This window comes from Dermacentor andersoni, chromosome 1, assembly GCF_023375885.2.
Source record: "Dermacentor andersoni chromosome 1, qqDerAnde1_hic_scaffold, whole genome shotgun sequence".
In the NCBI taxonomy this organism is placed as follows: domain Eukaryota; kingdom Metazoa; phylum Arthropoda; class Arachnida; order Ixodida; family Ixodidae; genus Dermacentor; species Dermacentor andersoni.
In genome coordinates, this window is record NC_092814.1 from 355789030 (window position 1) to 355805623 (window position 16594).

General features: G+C 51.0%; 1 protein-coding gene across 1 annotated transcript in view; it reads right to left on the minus strand.

The window, feature by feature from the left end:
* The window catches only part of LOC126516769 (nose resistant to fluoxetine protein 6-like), a 105834-nt gene extending 89690 nt beyond the window's left edge, over positions 1 to 16144 (minus strand). The window contains exons 1-2 of the mRNA XM_050166874.3: positions 12346 to 16144; positions 11710 to 11961 (exon numbers count right to left, since the gene is read on the minus strand). Coding sequence (XP_050022831.1) covers positions 11710 to 11914 — 205 coding nt within the window. The 5' untranslated portion in view covers positions 11915 to 11961; positions 12346 to 16144. The remainder of the gene's footprint in view (positions 1 to 11709; positions 11962 to 12345) is intronic.
* Between the last annotated feature and the right edge of the window lie 450 nt (positions 16145 to 16594).

Sequence of the window (16594 nt, forward strand, 5' to 3'; positions counted from 1 at the left end):
GAAAACTAAAGTAATGTTTAACAGTCTCGGAAGAGAACAGCAGTTTACAATAGGTAGCGAGGCAATGGAAGTGGTAAGGGAATACATCTACTTAGGGCAGGTAGTGACCGCGAATCCGGATCATGAGACTGAAATAATCAGAAGAATAAGAATGGGCTGGGGTGCGTTTGGCAGGCATTCTCAAATCATCAACAGCAGGTTGTCACCGTCCCTCAAGAGAAAAATGTATAACATCTGTGTCTTACCAGTACTCACGTATGGGGCAGAAACCTGGAGGCTGACGAAAAGGGTTCTGCTTAAATTGAGGACGACGCAACGAGCTATGGAAAGAGGAATTATAGGTGTAACGTTAAGGGGTAAGAAAGGAGCAGACTGGGTGGGGGAACAAACGCCAGTTAATGACATCTTAGTTGAAATCAAGAAAAAGAAATGGGCATGGGCAGGACATGTAATGAGGAGGGAAGATAACCGATGGTCATTAAGGGTTACGGACTGGATTCCAAGGGAAGGGAAGCGTAGCAGGGGGCAGCAGAAAGTTAGGTGGGCGGATGACATTAAGAAGTTTGCAGAGACAACATGGACAAAATTAGTACATGGCCGGGGTAGTTGGAGAAGTATGGGAGAGGCCTTTGCCCTGCAGTGGGCGTAACCAGGCTTATGATGATGATGATGATTCTCAAAAATTCCAGGAACAACCTTGTCAAGAATGTAAGACATGGTATGAGCCACTTCAGTGACAGAATGGTGTGGCTATATAACCCGCATGTACCGCATGTCATATAGCAAGGCGTGGGATACACATATACCTTAATATATACGGAAATATTCGCTCACGGACAACTCCACCGACGCCTTCACCGGATCTTCTCCTACACGGAGCCCTTAACGCTTTCGAGTTAAAAGGGCTGCGCGCATTTATTTAACAATAATATGCATATTAGAAACCCTGCGATTTGAACACGGAATATAGGCATGCTTCAGTGAAGAACCCTGAAGCACGGAGTGCGTCGCGCTCGGTCGCCACTGTAAGCAGGGCCGGTATAATGTAGGGCCTCGTTTCCACTGTTCTATTCCTTTCTTAACAAGCAGACCATTCATGAGTGGCCGATGGCGATGGTAACATGGGCAGAGCTGCGCTCGGATCACTGGCGCAAAAATGAGAGGAATTCGAATATAATTGTTACGCTGCCCTGGACCGGTTCTCTTTGAGCTTGTCTCGAGGTTTCTGTGGTCAGACACCAAAGAAACCTACCCCTGGAAAAGCTCGTAAAAGCTACTTCCACGATTAAAGAAAATGTTATTTTCACAGTGCACGGTGACAGCTGTCGGCGTCCCTTCTATAATCGTGCTTCCGCGTGATCAGGGGACACAAACGCGATTATAGGAACGTCCCGACCATCACACGTGAATGCGAACAAGACCCCTCCTTAAAGGGACACTAAAGGCTACTATGAAGTCAAGTTAAAGTGATAAAGCAATGCTCTAGAACGTCTAAGACGTCAATATAATCGCGAACAGAGCTTTAGTAACCGAGAAATTGAGGTAAATGCATGACACGATTTGAGACCCCCAGCGACATTTCGGTACTATCCCGATGACGAAGGCACTCCTCATCATAAATTATGTCACTAGTACTCAACTACTCGTATTAAAAAGGCCATTTCATTAAGTTATAAGACGGAAGAAAATGCTACTTGTCTACTACTGTTCGATTTTAAGAAAAATAACATTTTGACGTTACCCTTCAGTAGTACGAGAGGTCGAAAGGTTTCGTTTTCGCTCGACTCTGCGCGCTCGACTCTGCGCCGCGCGCGCTTTAGAGTTTCAGTCGTTTCGTTATCGCGTCGTGCTGCGCTGGTTCTGCTGGCTCGCGAAACTTGCATTTGGAACAAGCAGCGAGAATGCCACGCCCATTTGATGTCGTGGGATGCGCGAACGGTTCGCGGAACTTGGCCAAGGGCAGTTGCAGCGGCGAATCCAACGTTACTTATCACCGTGTGCCAACGAGTGAACATCACCATTCGAAGTGGTTAAGTGCTGTACCTGCCAGAGCGCGTTGGCAAAGACCCTAAAAATCGCATAGTGTGCTCGCTGCACTTTCGTCCAGAGGATTACGAGTTCAACGTCGACTTACTGAAGTCGTGGGGAGTGCCTTTCAAAGCAGTGATTTCCCGTAGCGCTGTTCCGTCGGTCTTGCCTGCATTCTCCGAAGCGCTAGAGCAATTAGTAGGATCTTGATGAGGGCTAGTTGGTTCATACTTAGAACTGTGGTTAAACAGCGCGAAAACGACGAGGACACAAGGAAACAAATACCACAGACAAGCGCTGACTGCCAATTGGGAGTTTATTTGAAATTTACCGAAAGTCACCATGGTATAAATGTCCGGTGAATTTCAAATAAACTTCCAGTTGGCAGTCAGCGCTTGTCTGTGGTATTTGATTCCTTGTGTCTTCATCTTTTTCGCGCTGTTTAAGCTCAGTTCTACGCAAGAACAACTGCAGGGCGGCATTTGGCTTTCACGAAGGAAAAACTACAAATGTGCGAATATGTACAGCCATGACATACAGTTGCCGTCGTAGTAGTACACAACGACGCCGGCAGCGCGAGCTCTCAGCAGCAGGTCACGTTCATCAGTGCTTAAATCGCTGAAGTTGAGCCAAGCATCGTGAGCCAATGTGTCGTTGTCAGGGTCGTCCATTGCAACGAGCGTCAAAGTTGGCGTCATAAAATAAAGAACCAGCTTATCGTCGCGCGCTTTCCCTTCCGCTAGCCACCATAGTTCCGCTTTCGCACTGCTGTCGCCTCTGATTTGGCTCCATTTCTGGCCGCGCGTTTGCGTTTTTGACCAGAAAAGCCGTAGCGCCCTCTGCGGGCGCCGTTTTACTCACCGAAGGCGCGACGTAACTATGAGACCATGACGTCACCACTCCACAATCGGAGGGCGGGCGACTTGAACTGCGCTTGAGGTACGCGGACGCTTCAGAACGCATGTTCTCTTAAAATAAGTCTCTTCTTCGCATGAAACAAGCGTTTCGAGGTTTCTGGGATGGTATTTCAACAGTTCACGTTGACTTAATATTAACCTTTAGTGTCCCTTTAAGCATGCAGGCCGACTCGTTTCGTCGCTTACTCCACTCTAGGGCTCCCTGCAATGGTCAGGCGGCGCAGCGATCGGCTCAGCCGTCAGCGCCACCGTGTCAGTTGCGCGAAATATCGAGGCGGCCACTGCTACGGAGGCATGCTTTTGCAGCGCTCGTTTGAAACCTGTCGGACGTTCTAAATTACGGTTTTAAGGCAATCGAAAACATCGAGGCCCATTTTGGACCACCGACGCTTGAGAAAGGACGTTAAAGTTGCGACTACAACCGTGTATATCGTGTCAAAAAAGTAAACAGCACGGACATCATAGCGAGGTGCTTAAATTAAATTATGGTGTTTTAGGTGCCAAAGCCACGATTTGATTAGGAGGCACGCCGTGGTGGGGGACTCCGGAATAATTTGGACCGCATGGGCTTCATTAACCTGGACCTAAATTATTACACGGGTGTTTTGGTATTTCGACCCCATTTGAATACAGCCGTGGCCGGGATTTGATCCCGCGACGTCGTGCATAGCAGCCCAACACCATAGCCACTAAGCAACCACCGCAGGTCGCGAAGTATTTGTCACAACAAAGCAAGCTTGCTTACGATGTCGAACTCAAAGTGAGTTAACAAATCACTATTTTATGGCACCTAAGTGGGAAAACACGGCCATGTACGTCTTTCAGCTGTCATTTGTCGCGTCATTATTTGGAGTGTGTCTTGCACCTCACAATTGTAGAGGTATTGGCGAATTGGTAGGTAAGTGATTTTTTCTCCGGTAACAAAGTGCCTCGGGCATATTCTCGTATTGTCGTTCGGGTTCGAATGTGAGAGAGCATTACCGCTGAAGCATCATACAGAGCAATCAGCTGAAACAAAAGAATGTGAAAACTGGACAAATATGCGCTATAGCATGCGCGAGAGAAATGCTAATTTTCGAATACTAGACGTGTGCTGCTTTGTACTCCAACCTTAGTTCCGTTGTTCTAAGCGCAAGAAAACATCGGCACGAATGAGCTCGGTTCCAGTATACGCGTCTCGATCTTGGCGCAGGAAGAAGCACAGTGCGTGTAAAGCTCCAGCACGAAGCGCTTACGAAGCTAGATTTGACACGAAACAACCACTGCGCGTTTGTTTTCGAGCAAGACGAACTAAACAACTACCTAAACTGATTTACAACAGCGCGAATAAGTTCATGCGTTTTTATGCAGTTGACATTTTATTGTGTGTTTTGACAGATGCCGCTACTGGTTCTTTTTTATATTTTTTTCTTCTTGTTTTTTGCATTCACGTCTTAGTTCGTTTAAAAGAAATTCTCAACACCGACACGAACCGAACCGCGACGATCCACTTCAGCCGCCGGGTGGCTTCCCCGGGTTTTTAAGGGAAGCGGTACAATTTGATGCCGACAATCCCCTCCGCGGTTGTGACAATCCTTAACGCAACAGTATCTACGCTTGTTCTTTTTGTTCACACTTCTCACGGAGGAGCTGCTAAGAGGCCGCGGTGAAACCATTGGAAAACTGGAAAAGCTGGCTTTCAGGCGTGCCTGAGCGCACCACGGACAATGGTGAGATGACAGTGAGGGCCTACCCGCGGGTGCTCACCGCCGCTGCTAGGTGGCGCGACATGTACAGGCAAACTTCATTGCAGGGTGCCCATAGGGAGTCGACCGCTAGAAATCGCCAACCGCCGACGACCTTTCAAAAGTTTGCTTACAGCTGCCCCTATTGTTCCACGTTCCCCATGCACGAAATATACGCAGCAACGTGAGCGCGGCCCCTGCTTGGTGGCTTCCCAGTTCGAAGGACTCAAGGGCGTGTTCAGAAAAATGCTGGGTGAGTGCAGGGTGGGCGACGGTGTGTCGAATGGCCCCGTGTGGACGGCGGCCAGAGTTCATGCCAAAAGACGCATCGCCTCGCCGGCCTGCAGAAGGTGCGGCGACGCCGAGACCCTCGAGCACCTACTCTGCACCTGTCCTGCATTATCGCAGGAGCGCGCTCAAGTTTCTGCCACCTACCGACGGTACGGACTCCTGGCTACCTCAGACACGCACCTGCTCTTCCCGGCCCACTACCGCCTTCCAGCACGGGCACGCCTACTTGAATTTGTGTACACAAACGGGCTCCTAGATCGCCACTAGACTTCGACCTCCCACGCGCCTCTGCCTCACTTGCCGGCCATCGCCCCTGGATGATGCTGATGTATGCAGCCTGACACCTACTCTCCCTTTCCCCCTCTATCCCCTCATCTTTCCTCCCCTGCCCCCATCCCCAATACGTTGCGCCGTGCAGAATAAGCGTACTTTCCCTCACCCAAACCAGGAAGAAGAAGAAGAAGAAACCATGTGCGGATTCAAAGAGACATCTCGTGCAGCGTTCTCACTGGCGCTTTTTTGCTCGGCGGTGCCGTGACTGCACAGAGCGCGACAGTCGGCACAGGCGACGGCGGAAGGTGCACCACTCGCTCTCCAGACGTCACATCTTGTTCCCCGGCATGTAAGCGAGGAAGCTGTGGTTGTGCAGTTCCCAACACGCCGACCGCCTAATGTGCGGGTCGAGCCACGTGTTTCGCAAAATGACGAAAAAAAAGAGGAAAAAAACAACAATTATCGCATATATTTATAGAACAGAAGAGCGTTACACGAAGCGCCGAGGGGCCAAAAAGAAAGGAAAGAAAAATTTTAAAATAGATCAGTGCCTAAAAAAAAAAAAGGGGGGGGGGGCAGACATGGGACTGACGCGTGCATGGTATGCGCGACCAGAACCGAACTAGCGAAACCTTGGCGAAACTCTCTCAAGCGGCGTTGCATCTGTTGCGAGGCGCAACGCATACGTTCCGCCAGCAGCGTATACACGTGTACGCGCACACGCCGAAGTAGCAGCTGCAGCTTTCCGTTGCAGCAGTATATCAGAAACCTCAGCTATGGGATGGGCTCGCGTATTCACACACAAAAAAACTGTTATACGCTAGGATCGTTCGTAAGAGAGAATTCCAGCAAATCCTGATGCTGGGCATACTATTGGTGGAGGCGGTCGGCCGCCGACGAAGAACACTTACGAAGGAGCAGCTGTGTACTCTGCACCATCGGGGAAGGGGGGGGGGGGGGGGGCATGAACGGCTGAGTGCGCGCCGGTTGTTCACGGGAGAGAAAGCGAAGGAAGGTTTGCGAGCGGACATTGCGACGTCAGCGAAATTGCGTCGCTGTATACTATATGTATATATATATATATATATATATATATATACTGCATAAGGGAACAGCGGACTGTATGTTGCGACATGCATAAGTGCAACTATCGCTGAAAAGGCCTGGTCGGGAATACGGTGCCGCGGTAGCGCGATAACTCACAAATCGGGAATTTTCGCGAGTTGATACAGGGAGCTCCTCAATGGAATAAAAGACGGCAGCGGCGACCTTACATAGCCTGAACAAACGGAGAGAGCAGTTAGCTACGGGTGGCCTTGGCAATGCTGGATTTTAGCGCGTCTGGCACTGAATGGTCTGTAAAGTTGCGTAAGCGGGAATACGCGAACGCTCCATCACAAGCCACCACAACCAAGCTGAAAGGACTAAGTTGGCTACGGCGACAGACCAATGAGTGCAGTCGCCGTAATGTGCGGAATGCCTCCTGGATACAGGCCCAGGAGTCTAATTGATAAATCAATCGGCACTCAAGAGCGAGAAAACAAAGCGAGACCTAAGGGTTCGGTATTTACTAACAACCACGTGAAGCCAACACATTGAACCGAAGGAAAGCTACGAAAATTGGCTGTATTTCTTTATTTAATGAACTCAATAAATAATTAAATATGGGGCTGTAATTTGCGATAAACTCGATTTTAAAACATTAATGATGAAGCCTCACCGACTTACTTTCAATAACCTTTATTAAATAGGTTTTTGCATCGGTACATGACTGTAACACGTGTTTAACTCGCTGTATTTGCATGTTTTCTGTTCTTTTTAATATTTCTTACTGTTTTCCTTTTTTTTTTGCATTGTTTGCCCCGCCGAGTAGTGTGTCACCTGGTGGAAAGGGTTTTTGACGCTCTGTCAGCCACTATTTGCCTTTTCGTCAGTTACCTTGACAATTATGTTTTCGTTGTCTAAATAAACTTGAACTGAATTGAATGGAATGCAGAGCAAAATAACCTCGCAAGACATAATGCGGTTCTCCCGCCGAGAATGCCGCAAGCCGGCCATGACAACTTGATGCCATTTACGCTTTGGCCGTTCGGCGGTTTCTCAGAGAACGCTGTCACTTTTACGGAAACGATGGCATTCTATAAATGAACTAGCGAATTGTCCTTTCTGGCTCTTTCATCTGGTTGAAGTGCAAAGGTAACGGCGCGCGAGACTTGGCTCTTTTTTTGTTGTTGTTTCAGTGTTTATTTGTTCTCTTTCCTGCGACCCTAAGTCGGCGCGATGGAACAGATTCGCGAGCCTTCCAACGTGGTCTCGCTTTTCGCTCGCGCCGATCTCCCCCTGAGTTCTTATACCTAGCGCGAAACGCTGGCTTTCTGGCTTCATCAAAGCCAGAGAGCAGCACTTGCACGAGCCCGTTCTAATGGGTAAAGTCACATCAACATCATATAAGCATTACATCGCTGGGAATAACCCACATTTCCGTACAGGCAAAAAAAAAAGGGGGGGGGGGGGCATTTTGTTGGCCTAAATTGCGGTTGCCTTCGGATGGCCGCATATAATTTCAGAGGGCCCGTAATGCAATGCGATCAGAATTGCAAGGAGGCAAGACTAATGAGTTCTGCTTGAAAAGCCCCGAGTCGATCACACTCGTAATGCCCATCTCTGTGGGCAGTACAAACTGGCAACGCCGGGGTTGTCTGTCTTCTCGCGCGACATGTGCGACCGGCACGCCTTGTTGCAGTACATGTGAGGCAGTGTATATGCAACATAAAGACCACCTGCCATGCCACCCGCTTGCGAGCTTTATTGTAAGGGAGCAGGGGAAGTCTGAGCGCTGTTATCAGATAGCTTTAGCTTGACCTTCCTCACACGCTTACAACCATTTAGAGAATGCATGAATACCGGATAAGTAAACGCGAGAAGCCCGGCTATAGTGGTGGCGTCTTGAGGCGCTGTCTTTAAACAAAGCACACCGCGCTCCTATTGCATTGTCCGAGAATAGTCCATTTGCTGCTGCCGAAGAGCGTCTGCAGCAACATGTTCATTAAAAATACAGCACTGCTTTTTATTGCGCTTCGACGAGAACATTCACGCTACACGCCAACGTTTCTAAGACGTTGTGGTCGAACTTAACCCTACAATATGCCAATACTAGCGCTGCTGCTGTCGTCCACGCCACCATTGTTCCATCGTTTCGCAAGCCGCAACACGTCGGTATACGGACTGGCTAAGGCTTACTATGGCACCGTGACTTGCAGATTAAGCAGACGTCAAAGCAATAAAGGATGTACAGTACAGAAGTTACCCCAATTACTGCTAGGTGATTTGTAGGTTCTTTGTTACATTTATTATTTCTTTATACGGCCGCGTACACCTGGAAGATTATCCCGCAGTTTGGAAACTTTCCAAAATGGCGCCCACGTACGACATATAAGCAGGCGGGTCAACGTTATCGTCACGGCGTACGAAAGAAGGAGGCAACGCGCGTCAATCTCCTTTTCCATTCATCCGCAATGTATGCGGTTGGAACAAATCGGTCGGCGCCCGCTGGGACAACTGCGTCATTGCCATCGTATTTCCGGCGCGTGTTCGTGAAAGGACAATGCATATGTTACAAGAGTGCAATGAACTCATCACCCACACCGGGGGCGCGCGTGTATCGACGGACCTGACTGAAACGACGGACGAAGACTGCAACACTCGCGACTCGAGATATCGTCGGGCGAAATTTCCGCAGATTTCTCTCTGAAACGAAGCGAAGGGAAATCCGAATATGCAGGAGCAATGGGCGACCGTCGACTGACGCGCACAATTGACAACATCGCGAGGAACGCCATATTCGCCAGACGCCCATATTTAGGAATCACCCACTGCCGCCTTTAACAGACAAAAAATGAGTCAAAGTTGGGCAGATAGGCTTTTCGGCGACAATTTATTGCCGCGATACCCGTACCCCGTTCAAGGCTACTGCGATGACGTCACCGCAACCACGAACGAACCGGCCAAGCATGAACAGCCGAATGATCGGGCGAGCGCGAACAACACGTGCTGCGATGTAATGACGCAACCTGAACTGCTTCGATCAAACAAAAGTTGTATATAATAGAAAAAAGACCATGGGGCCAGTTGGTATGCATATCAGCTTTGACTGAAAACTGCGCATTGAAACGTGGGCAGAAGGAAAGCGCAGAAACGAACCAGAACGAGCGCTCTATCGTTTCTGTGCCTTCATTTTGTACGGGCTTCGTTACGTACTTTTCACTAGAAGCCGTAGGTTTTTGCTTATCGCGAGCAGTGCTCCACAAGAGTCCTTCCATGTTTTGGAAGGACTCTGGCTATACGAACGGCACTCCGTCACGGCATTGCAGTGAGGTCGCGCGGCAGCCATCTGCACGATTGACGCAGAACCTCCTTCGCATTATCATAATGCAAATTTGCGGCAGCTTTAAGTGCATACGACCGGAACACGTACTTATCGCGGCCTCGTCATCTTTTTCGTGGGACATGCATCGCCCTGTCGAGTTCCGTTTACGTATACATTTTGTCGCGCGCTGACTGCTATTCTCTAACGAACGAACATTATAGGCTCTGGTTATCAAGGAGAAAAGTACAGCAAGTCAGAGACGGGGAAAACAGAAAAAGACATTTTATATAAACTCGGAATAAATTACGGCCCTTAACTCTTTCGACACCAAGAGAGAGCCGGAGGGGGAAGTCACGTCGGCCCGGCAGCCGCCGTTTTTGCTCGACTCCTTGTATTACGCCGAGCGCAGCCAATCGCGGACGCTTATATATGGGTCGTCTCCTTTTCGCGCCACAGGCCTGCCACCGGCCCATGGTGTATGGCGCCGCGGTTAACAGGTCAAGGTTCGTAAAGCACCTCTACAAACCTTGGCAAGCACTCTGAACGCCGTCACGTCCACCAGACGAAACACCCGAAAAGATAGAATCCAGCACCAAAAAAGAAAGAGAGAAAAAGTCAAGCGGGAGAGTCGCGCCCCAGGGGTCCGCAAGCTCCTTGGTATGCGCATAGATACGCACGCAAGCCTACACATACGCAACCCCGTCTTTCCACAAACACGCGCGCTTAAGGAGCGCATCGGAAAAAAAAAAAAAAAATCTGAGTCAAGGACAGCCCTCGGCGAGAGAAAGAAATTACGGAGCGGGCCTCCCGGGCGCGCGTTTCCTCGTTGAGCGCCGCCGCCGCCGAGTTCCTTACGTATGCCGCTTTCCCTTTCGCAGTCATTGTTCTTGCTATTTTTGCTTCCTTCACGCTCGGCTTGCTAGATTATTTCCTAAGGTCGCCGAGCGTCGGAACGTCGTCGTCTGACGCGGTTTTTTTTTACCTCCTTCCACTCTTCCTGCTCCCAAGGAGGCACGCGCGGGTTGATGCGAGGCTGCATCGTCGGAACGGAGCCCGCGGCTCGAGAACAGCAGGACGCGCAGTCATCGGCGTCGCCTTACAAGCAAGATGTCGGTCGGAACGACCACCGGCAGTTCTTTCGAAGCAGTCGCAACGTTGTGAGTGCCGTTCCATTACGCTGAACAGCCTTAATGAGAAACGACGACGATATCTACGAAAGAAAGAGGGCTCCGCCGCTGACCGGCAGAGATGAACGCGAAACGAAGGGCAATTTTCTCGAGTCGCTCGGCAACTTCACCGGCCCCGACAGCTGAGACACTCCTCGACTGATGAGCACGGGGCAGCAGGTGTCGCGGTGGTCATACGGAAGAGGAATGAAAAGCCCTCTCTAGTACTCAACCCGTGGTAGTCGAATAGGTTCGGCTAGTTTCAATTTGTTAATCGAATCGTTTATGAACAATACCATACAGTGCGAGATGCAAAAATGGTTCACACATCAGCGCGGCTGAAACGCTGGCGTGGCACAGTATAGAGAATGATCAATGAAAAAGGAGTATTGGGACCTCAGCAGCAGAAATGTTGCGAGTTGCGCTCGAGTGTGTGAAACTACATTCTGAGGATCTCGCATGTACCCCGATAAGTGGCTGCGCGCTCACATATGCATCCCATCTCGTATCGTTGCTCACATTGCGCCAAGGCTAATGTATGTAAAATGCCCCTGCACTCGCATCTGCACTCATGAATTTAAATGTGCCTCTGCCCGCTCCGGGGCCTCGATGCATAACGCACGATGTATAGCCTACACCTCAAACACGACTACGTATTGTAGCAAGATTACCCTATCTGTTCGCAGCCGTCAAAGGCCGCAGCGCCTTCTCTATCGAGCCGAAGTAGGCGTCTCTACACAAAAGCAGCTCGTCAGCCGATGCAACGACCGGCCATGCGCGGGTCTAAAGTTGCACCGCGCGGCTGACATTACGTGGCGTGTGGCGGAGCGTGGGTCGCAGCCCCGGTGACCCACACTCCGCGACAGAAGGCGCTCTCGGAGTTCGCGCTTCACGCTGCGGCGTTTCGCGCAGCACTGGGTCGAGCAAACGCGGAAGAGACTCACTCTTGAGTGCCCACGGCGAGCCGTTCCTCAGGCGGTTCAGGTAGAAGAGCGTGTCGTTGCGGCAGCGGGCACCGATGCGACTCGCAGGAGAGTCCAGCACCTCTTGCAGCCGGTCCAGCAGCGCGTGGTTATCGGAGGCCCGAGCCACCGAAATATGGGCGGCGAGCGCCAGCAGGTGAACGAGCAGGCGAGTCCGCGGCGTCATCTCGCACTCTGTCACCGACCCCTTGTGGAGGCACCACTGTAGTCAGCCTGCGTTGGAGGTTGGTTTGCCATGTCAACGGTGGGCGACGTTTAGACTCATTACAACGACAACAACAACGACAAAAGAAGAAACAGAAGAAAAAGATACAAGAAAAAAGTAAGCCGTGGTTTCGGTCACGAAGCGCCAGAGTGGCGGTCCGTGATCCACTTGGTTTGCAAATGCAAATGAATAATTTTCATGCCCTTAAAGGAAGGCGGGAGCAGGATACGGCCAGGCAATGCCGGCATGATTTGGTCTATGCGCTACTCGGTAGGTCTACGTTTAGCCGAGAGGTTTTCAGACAGCCTTACGAGACTCGCGAAAAACGAAAGGGATAGAAATGCCAACTTCGCCCCCAGTGCAAACTCATCTTTTGCCGTGGACATATATACCTGTCTCTGTGGTGCACGCCGTCGATCTCTGGCCGAAGATCCGACGCGGGCCACTGGCCTCGGACAAACCGCGCCAATGCAACCGAGCGCCTGGTTTATAAAGTCCCGCGCTCGATGTCCTTGTGGAAGTTTCTGGCGGGTTGGTCAACTCCGACGTGGCTTTCACTCGACGGGGTCACTGGTCTCCGCGGATGTGTCCATCCAGCAAGGTGGCGCGGGGTCAAAGCACACGCTCGCTGAGGCGCCTTAGGCGGCTGCGATGGCTGCTTCCTCTTGTTTCACCTCTTCGCTCGCAGTTGACGCGCGCGCGCTGGACTGCACAAGTCGTGAAGAAGCGACGCGCCGTTCCCGGTTCGCCGAACGAGCCGCCGATTGTCAGCGTGCCAGCAGCGCGACGTCAAAGCGCGTTGCGAAACGTGCGTAGGCGGCGTCGTCGATCGCTGTTGTGACGACGGGAGGAGATCGCTCGGTCGACGCTCGGGCCGAGTGTACGCCGCACGTTCGTTGACGACCAGGGCTCTCTGTAGGTCACACTGCGCTCACAGATTGGACGCCGCCGTGGTTCAGGGCGCCCTGCGGACCGATCTCGAAGCCGTCTATTGCGCGACCTCGTGATGCGGTCACTGTAGCCGTGCAGGTGTCACTCGGACGTGTGCTTCGACGCAGGGACCGCCGCCGTTCCGTTCGGGGCTAGTCGCGGGTTCGCTCAAGTGACCTCCCGTGGGCTTTTGAGCAGGGGAGCAGTAGGAGGTGGCACCGCGCTTTTACACTTGGCTGCGGCAGGTGAACATCTTGCTGTGCGGGGGGGGGGGGGTGAGCGAGAAGGAACGTGGGCGGAGGAGAGGGAAGTAGGGAATATCCCGCCCGCGGTTGCTTCTGGCCGCCGTGCATGTGCGGGGGGGGAACAAGCGCCACCCACCACAAGTCGCGCCCGCTCTCACAACCGCCCTCCGATGCTCTTCTCCCGTCAGGGGCAACAAACAAACAAACAAATACTACTTAGAGTGAATGGGAGAGGGCTGATAAGAATTGAGTCCCGCGAAAAGAAAGGAAGAGAGCGCGACGTAGAAGTCACCCAGCGGGAATTCAATTGAGCTTCAAAGAGGGGAGGGGAGGTGGAGCAGGGAGTGAGAATAACAAAAAAAAAAAAAAATCGCGATTGAGGGGTGCAAAACGTAGCGAAGCGCGGACGCGCGCGCGCGCGTCACAGCGCCGGGGCGTTTGTTGGACTGAGTCAAATAATAGCCGAGGAAGCAGGCGAGATGCGACACGCAGGAAGATTGAAAGCAGGGAGGAGATCCGCCACAGAGAGAGAGAGAGAGGCTATCTCCTTCTCTGCGCTTGGCACCGCCCGTGTGTGTGATACTGCCTTGTATCGCACGTATACACCAGCGACGTAGCTCGCATGAATCGTTTTGCCGCTTTGTATTTTCTGCCTTTCTGGCGAGCACCCTCCCTTTCTTCCGTTCTCGCTCTACCACGTGACACACTGTCCCCGTGCCCTCCTCCCTAAGAGCAGCGCTGCCCCCTCGCCCAGCGTTGTCGTAGTACCGACGACCGCCGCTCGTTCCGCTCTCCGCGCGCAGCTGTATGCGCGCGCACCGCGCGAGTTTTTCACCGTTGTTGCAAACGTCCTTGTCGGAAAAGAAAAAAAAAAAATTCCCAGTCGATGCGAGAGGAGCAAACGCATGTGACTCAAGCAGTAGGAAGGCGGGGGAACGATCAACGCAAAAGCAACCAAACGGGCGCTCTTGAAAGTAGTCAGCGCCATTTGAAGGCTATCGCGCTAGCGTCGACCGATCTAGCCTCTCCCTGTTTTTGGCTGTTCCATGCTACAACAATCACTCCCACGACAAACTCGCCACCTTTGCTCTTTATTTATAATACGGAAGAATACGTTGCGCGCAGTGCCATCACTGCCTGTTCCCTGAAGGGGAAAAAAAAATGAGACAGCGCCTTCCTCATACGGGAGTGACCGCAGCTTCAGGAATAGAAAAAAAAAAAAAACGTGAGCGAAGCTGGCATGATACCTCCCTTTCCTCGAAAGATGATTCTGGGCAGCGGCGCTGTCCTTGTTCTTGGTCGACGCTTGCGCGATAGCCTTTAAATCGCGCTGGACTGTAGGCTGCCGAAATTGGGGGAACCAGGGGCGGGCCGATAGCCGCGCTACCCTGACTCTACGTGTGCTGGTTTAATGACTTCTTCGTCACTTAACGAGGTGTGACACCCTGATGCTGGCTGACGACAGTGACGAGTGTCCAGTAGGTTCTTGGTCTTCAGTCACTTCACTGAGCAAGAACCACCACCAGCTGCTGCTGCTGCTTCTGCTGCGATATCTTCAAACCAGAGGCCCCATATCCGCCGGTAGTGCATAAAGTAGGTTTCTTGTATATAAGAGTGGGGTCGTACGCTTGTAGCACCTGGTAGAGCTCTTCGCTGCGATTAGTATCGGCATGGTACAGGAGCGATACAAAGTCAGTGCTATACGAGTATTCGTAAAGTCCAGGGCCCGTATTCACAAACAAGGTCTTACGCGCTAGAACAGCTCGTAAAAGCAGATATGAGCCAATCCTCATGTGAGGGCGGCCGGGGCAATCGCGAAGAGCACTTACGAAAAGCACTTTGCAGATTCGGGCCCAGCAGGTACTTGTAACTCTTCAGTTAGGAGTATTGGCTTCGGTGAATACTTGGTGCAGGTCTCATTCCAACGCACCAAACACAAGACCGACTTTATTAAAATCGAGTTTTGCATTATCATGGTGCCACAAAAAAAGATATTCGTCATTACTTTAGATGCGGAATGATTAGTTCCAGGATCTTAGGATAAGTCCGGAGCATTCCCCAACACTGAGGTAGAAAAATTTCGAGAAGATCTTCGTTTTCAAGCTTCTTTTTTTTTTGTTCAGGCAGGTCTTTCTAGGACGAAAGCCAGAAAGTCACACAATGTATTCGCGTGGTTGTGTCTGGACGCTTTCTTGTCGGCACGCAACCTTAATGTAATGCATGGAGTGTGCGGAAGCGGTTTTCACTCAAGACTCGCCTAGGCACGCTGTTTTAATGTGCCGGCGTTTCGCGTTACCGCGAAGACAATAAACGAACTCGAACGCGGAAAAAAATGGAGCCAGCGACGCGTGATCTGAATAGAGGATATAGCCACTTCGTCGAAGCGCATCGCAACTTAGGGCGAGAACGAAATGGTTAGAATTGTATGTCGTGCTTGCCTCGCTTACAAGCGTGTATGTACAACCGCCGCGGTGGCTTAGCGGTTGCGGTGTTGTGCTGGTAAGCGCGAGGTCGCGGGATCAAATGCAAAAAAAAAAAAAAAAAATGCGTCAGTGCATTGGGGGCACGTTGAAGAACCTTAGGTGGTCAAAACTAACCCGGAGTGTCCCCCCTGCGGTGTGCCTCATAATCACGCCCTGCCTTTGGCACGTAAAGCCCCACAATTGAATTTAGGAACGCATACATTGTTTTTTTTTTGTTTTTTCTGCTGCGTCTGCCGGCGATAGCGATCTGCTACAGCTTCCGAGTCTCTGAGCCGGCGCTTGCAGCCTTGATAAGGCGCCGGTGACATTCGAGCAGCGGAGGGGCCACAGCTCGCCACAGCAGTTCCAAGAAGGGGGTTAAATTCCAGAAAAAAAATAAAAGGAAGAAAAAGAAAATGGAACTCCGCATAGTTTCCAACATTTGTCTTTTGTTTTTCTTCCTGATACTCTTGTCTGTAAACATTCCACCGTCTGCCCGTTCTGCCTTGACGGAGCCACAGTTCACGGAAACTTCTCACCACTTTCGAGTAACGTGCCACACTTTGCTACAGAACCGTACTTCGTCGTGGCAATCCTCGTAGAAGCTAGCCGTCGAGTGACGTTTGCCTTTACGAAACTATAGCATGTAGGCAGACCAATGGTGGCAAATCCTACACACGTGTGGATGTGTGGGTAAAGGTGTCGTAAATAATGCTTTCGAATTCCGCGTCCTAGTCGGTGGGTAGCGTGATTGGTGCGGCAGCATTAAGCACTAAAGACTTTTTTTGAAGACAGCGGCATCGCTGGACGTTATTAGTGCTTTCATTGTTCTGTTCATTTCACTGTGACTCTATATATCCATCTGTTTGGGAATTATGTTATGTTGACTGCTCTGTTGTGACTGGATGTGCTAATATATTTACACGATGTATATACCACCCGCTGACTAGACAATGTGTTATTAGGCGACAGTATCGTTTGTACTTTTGAGACTTTCGACTACA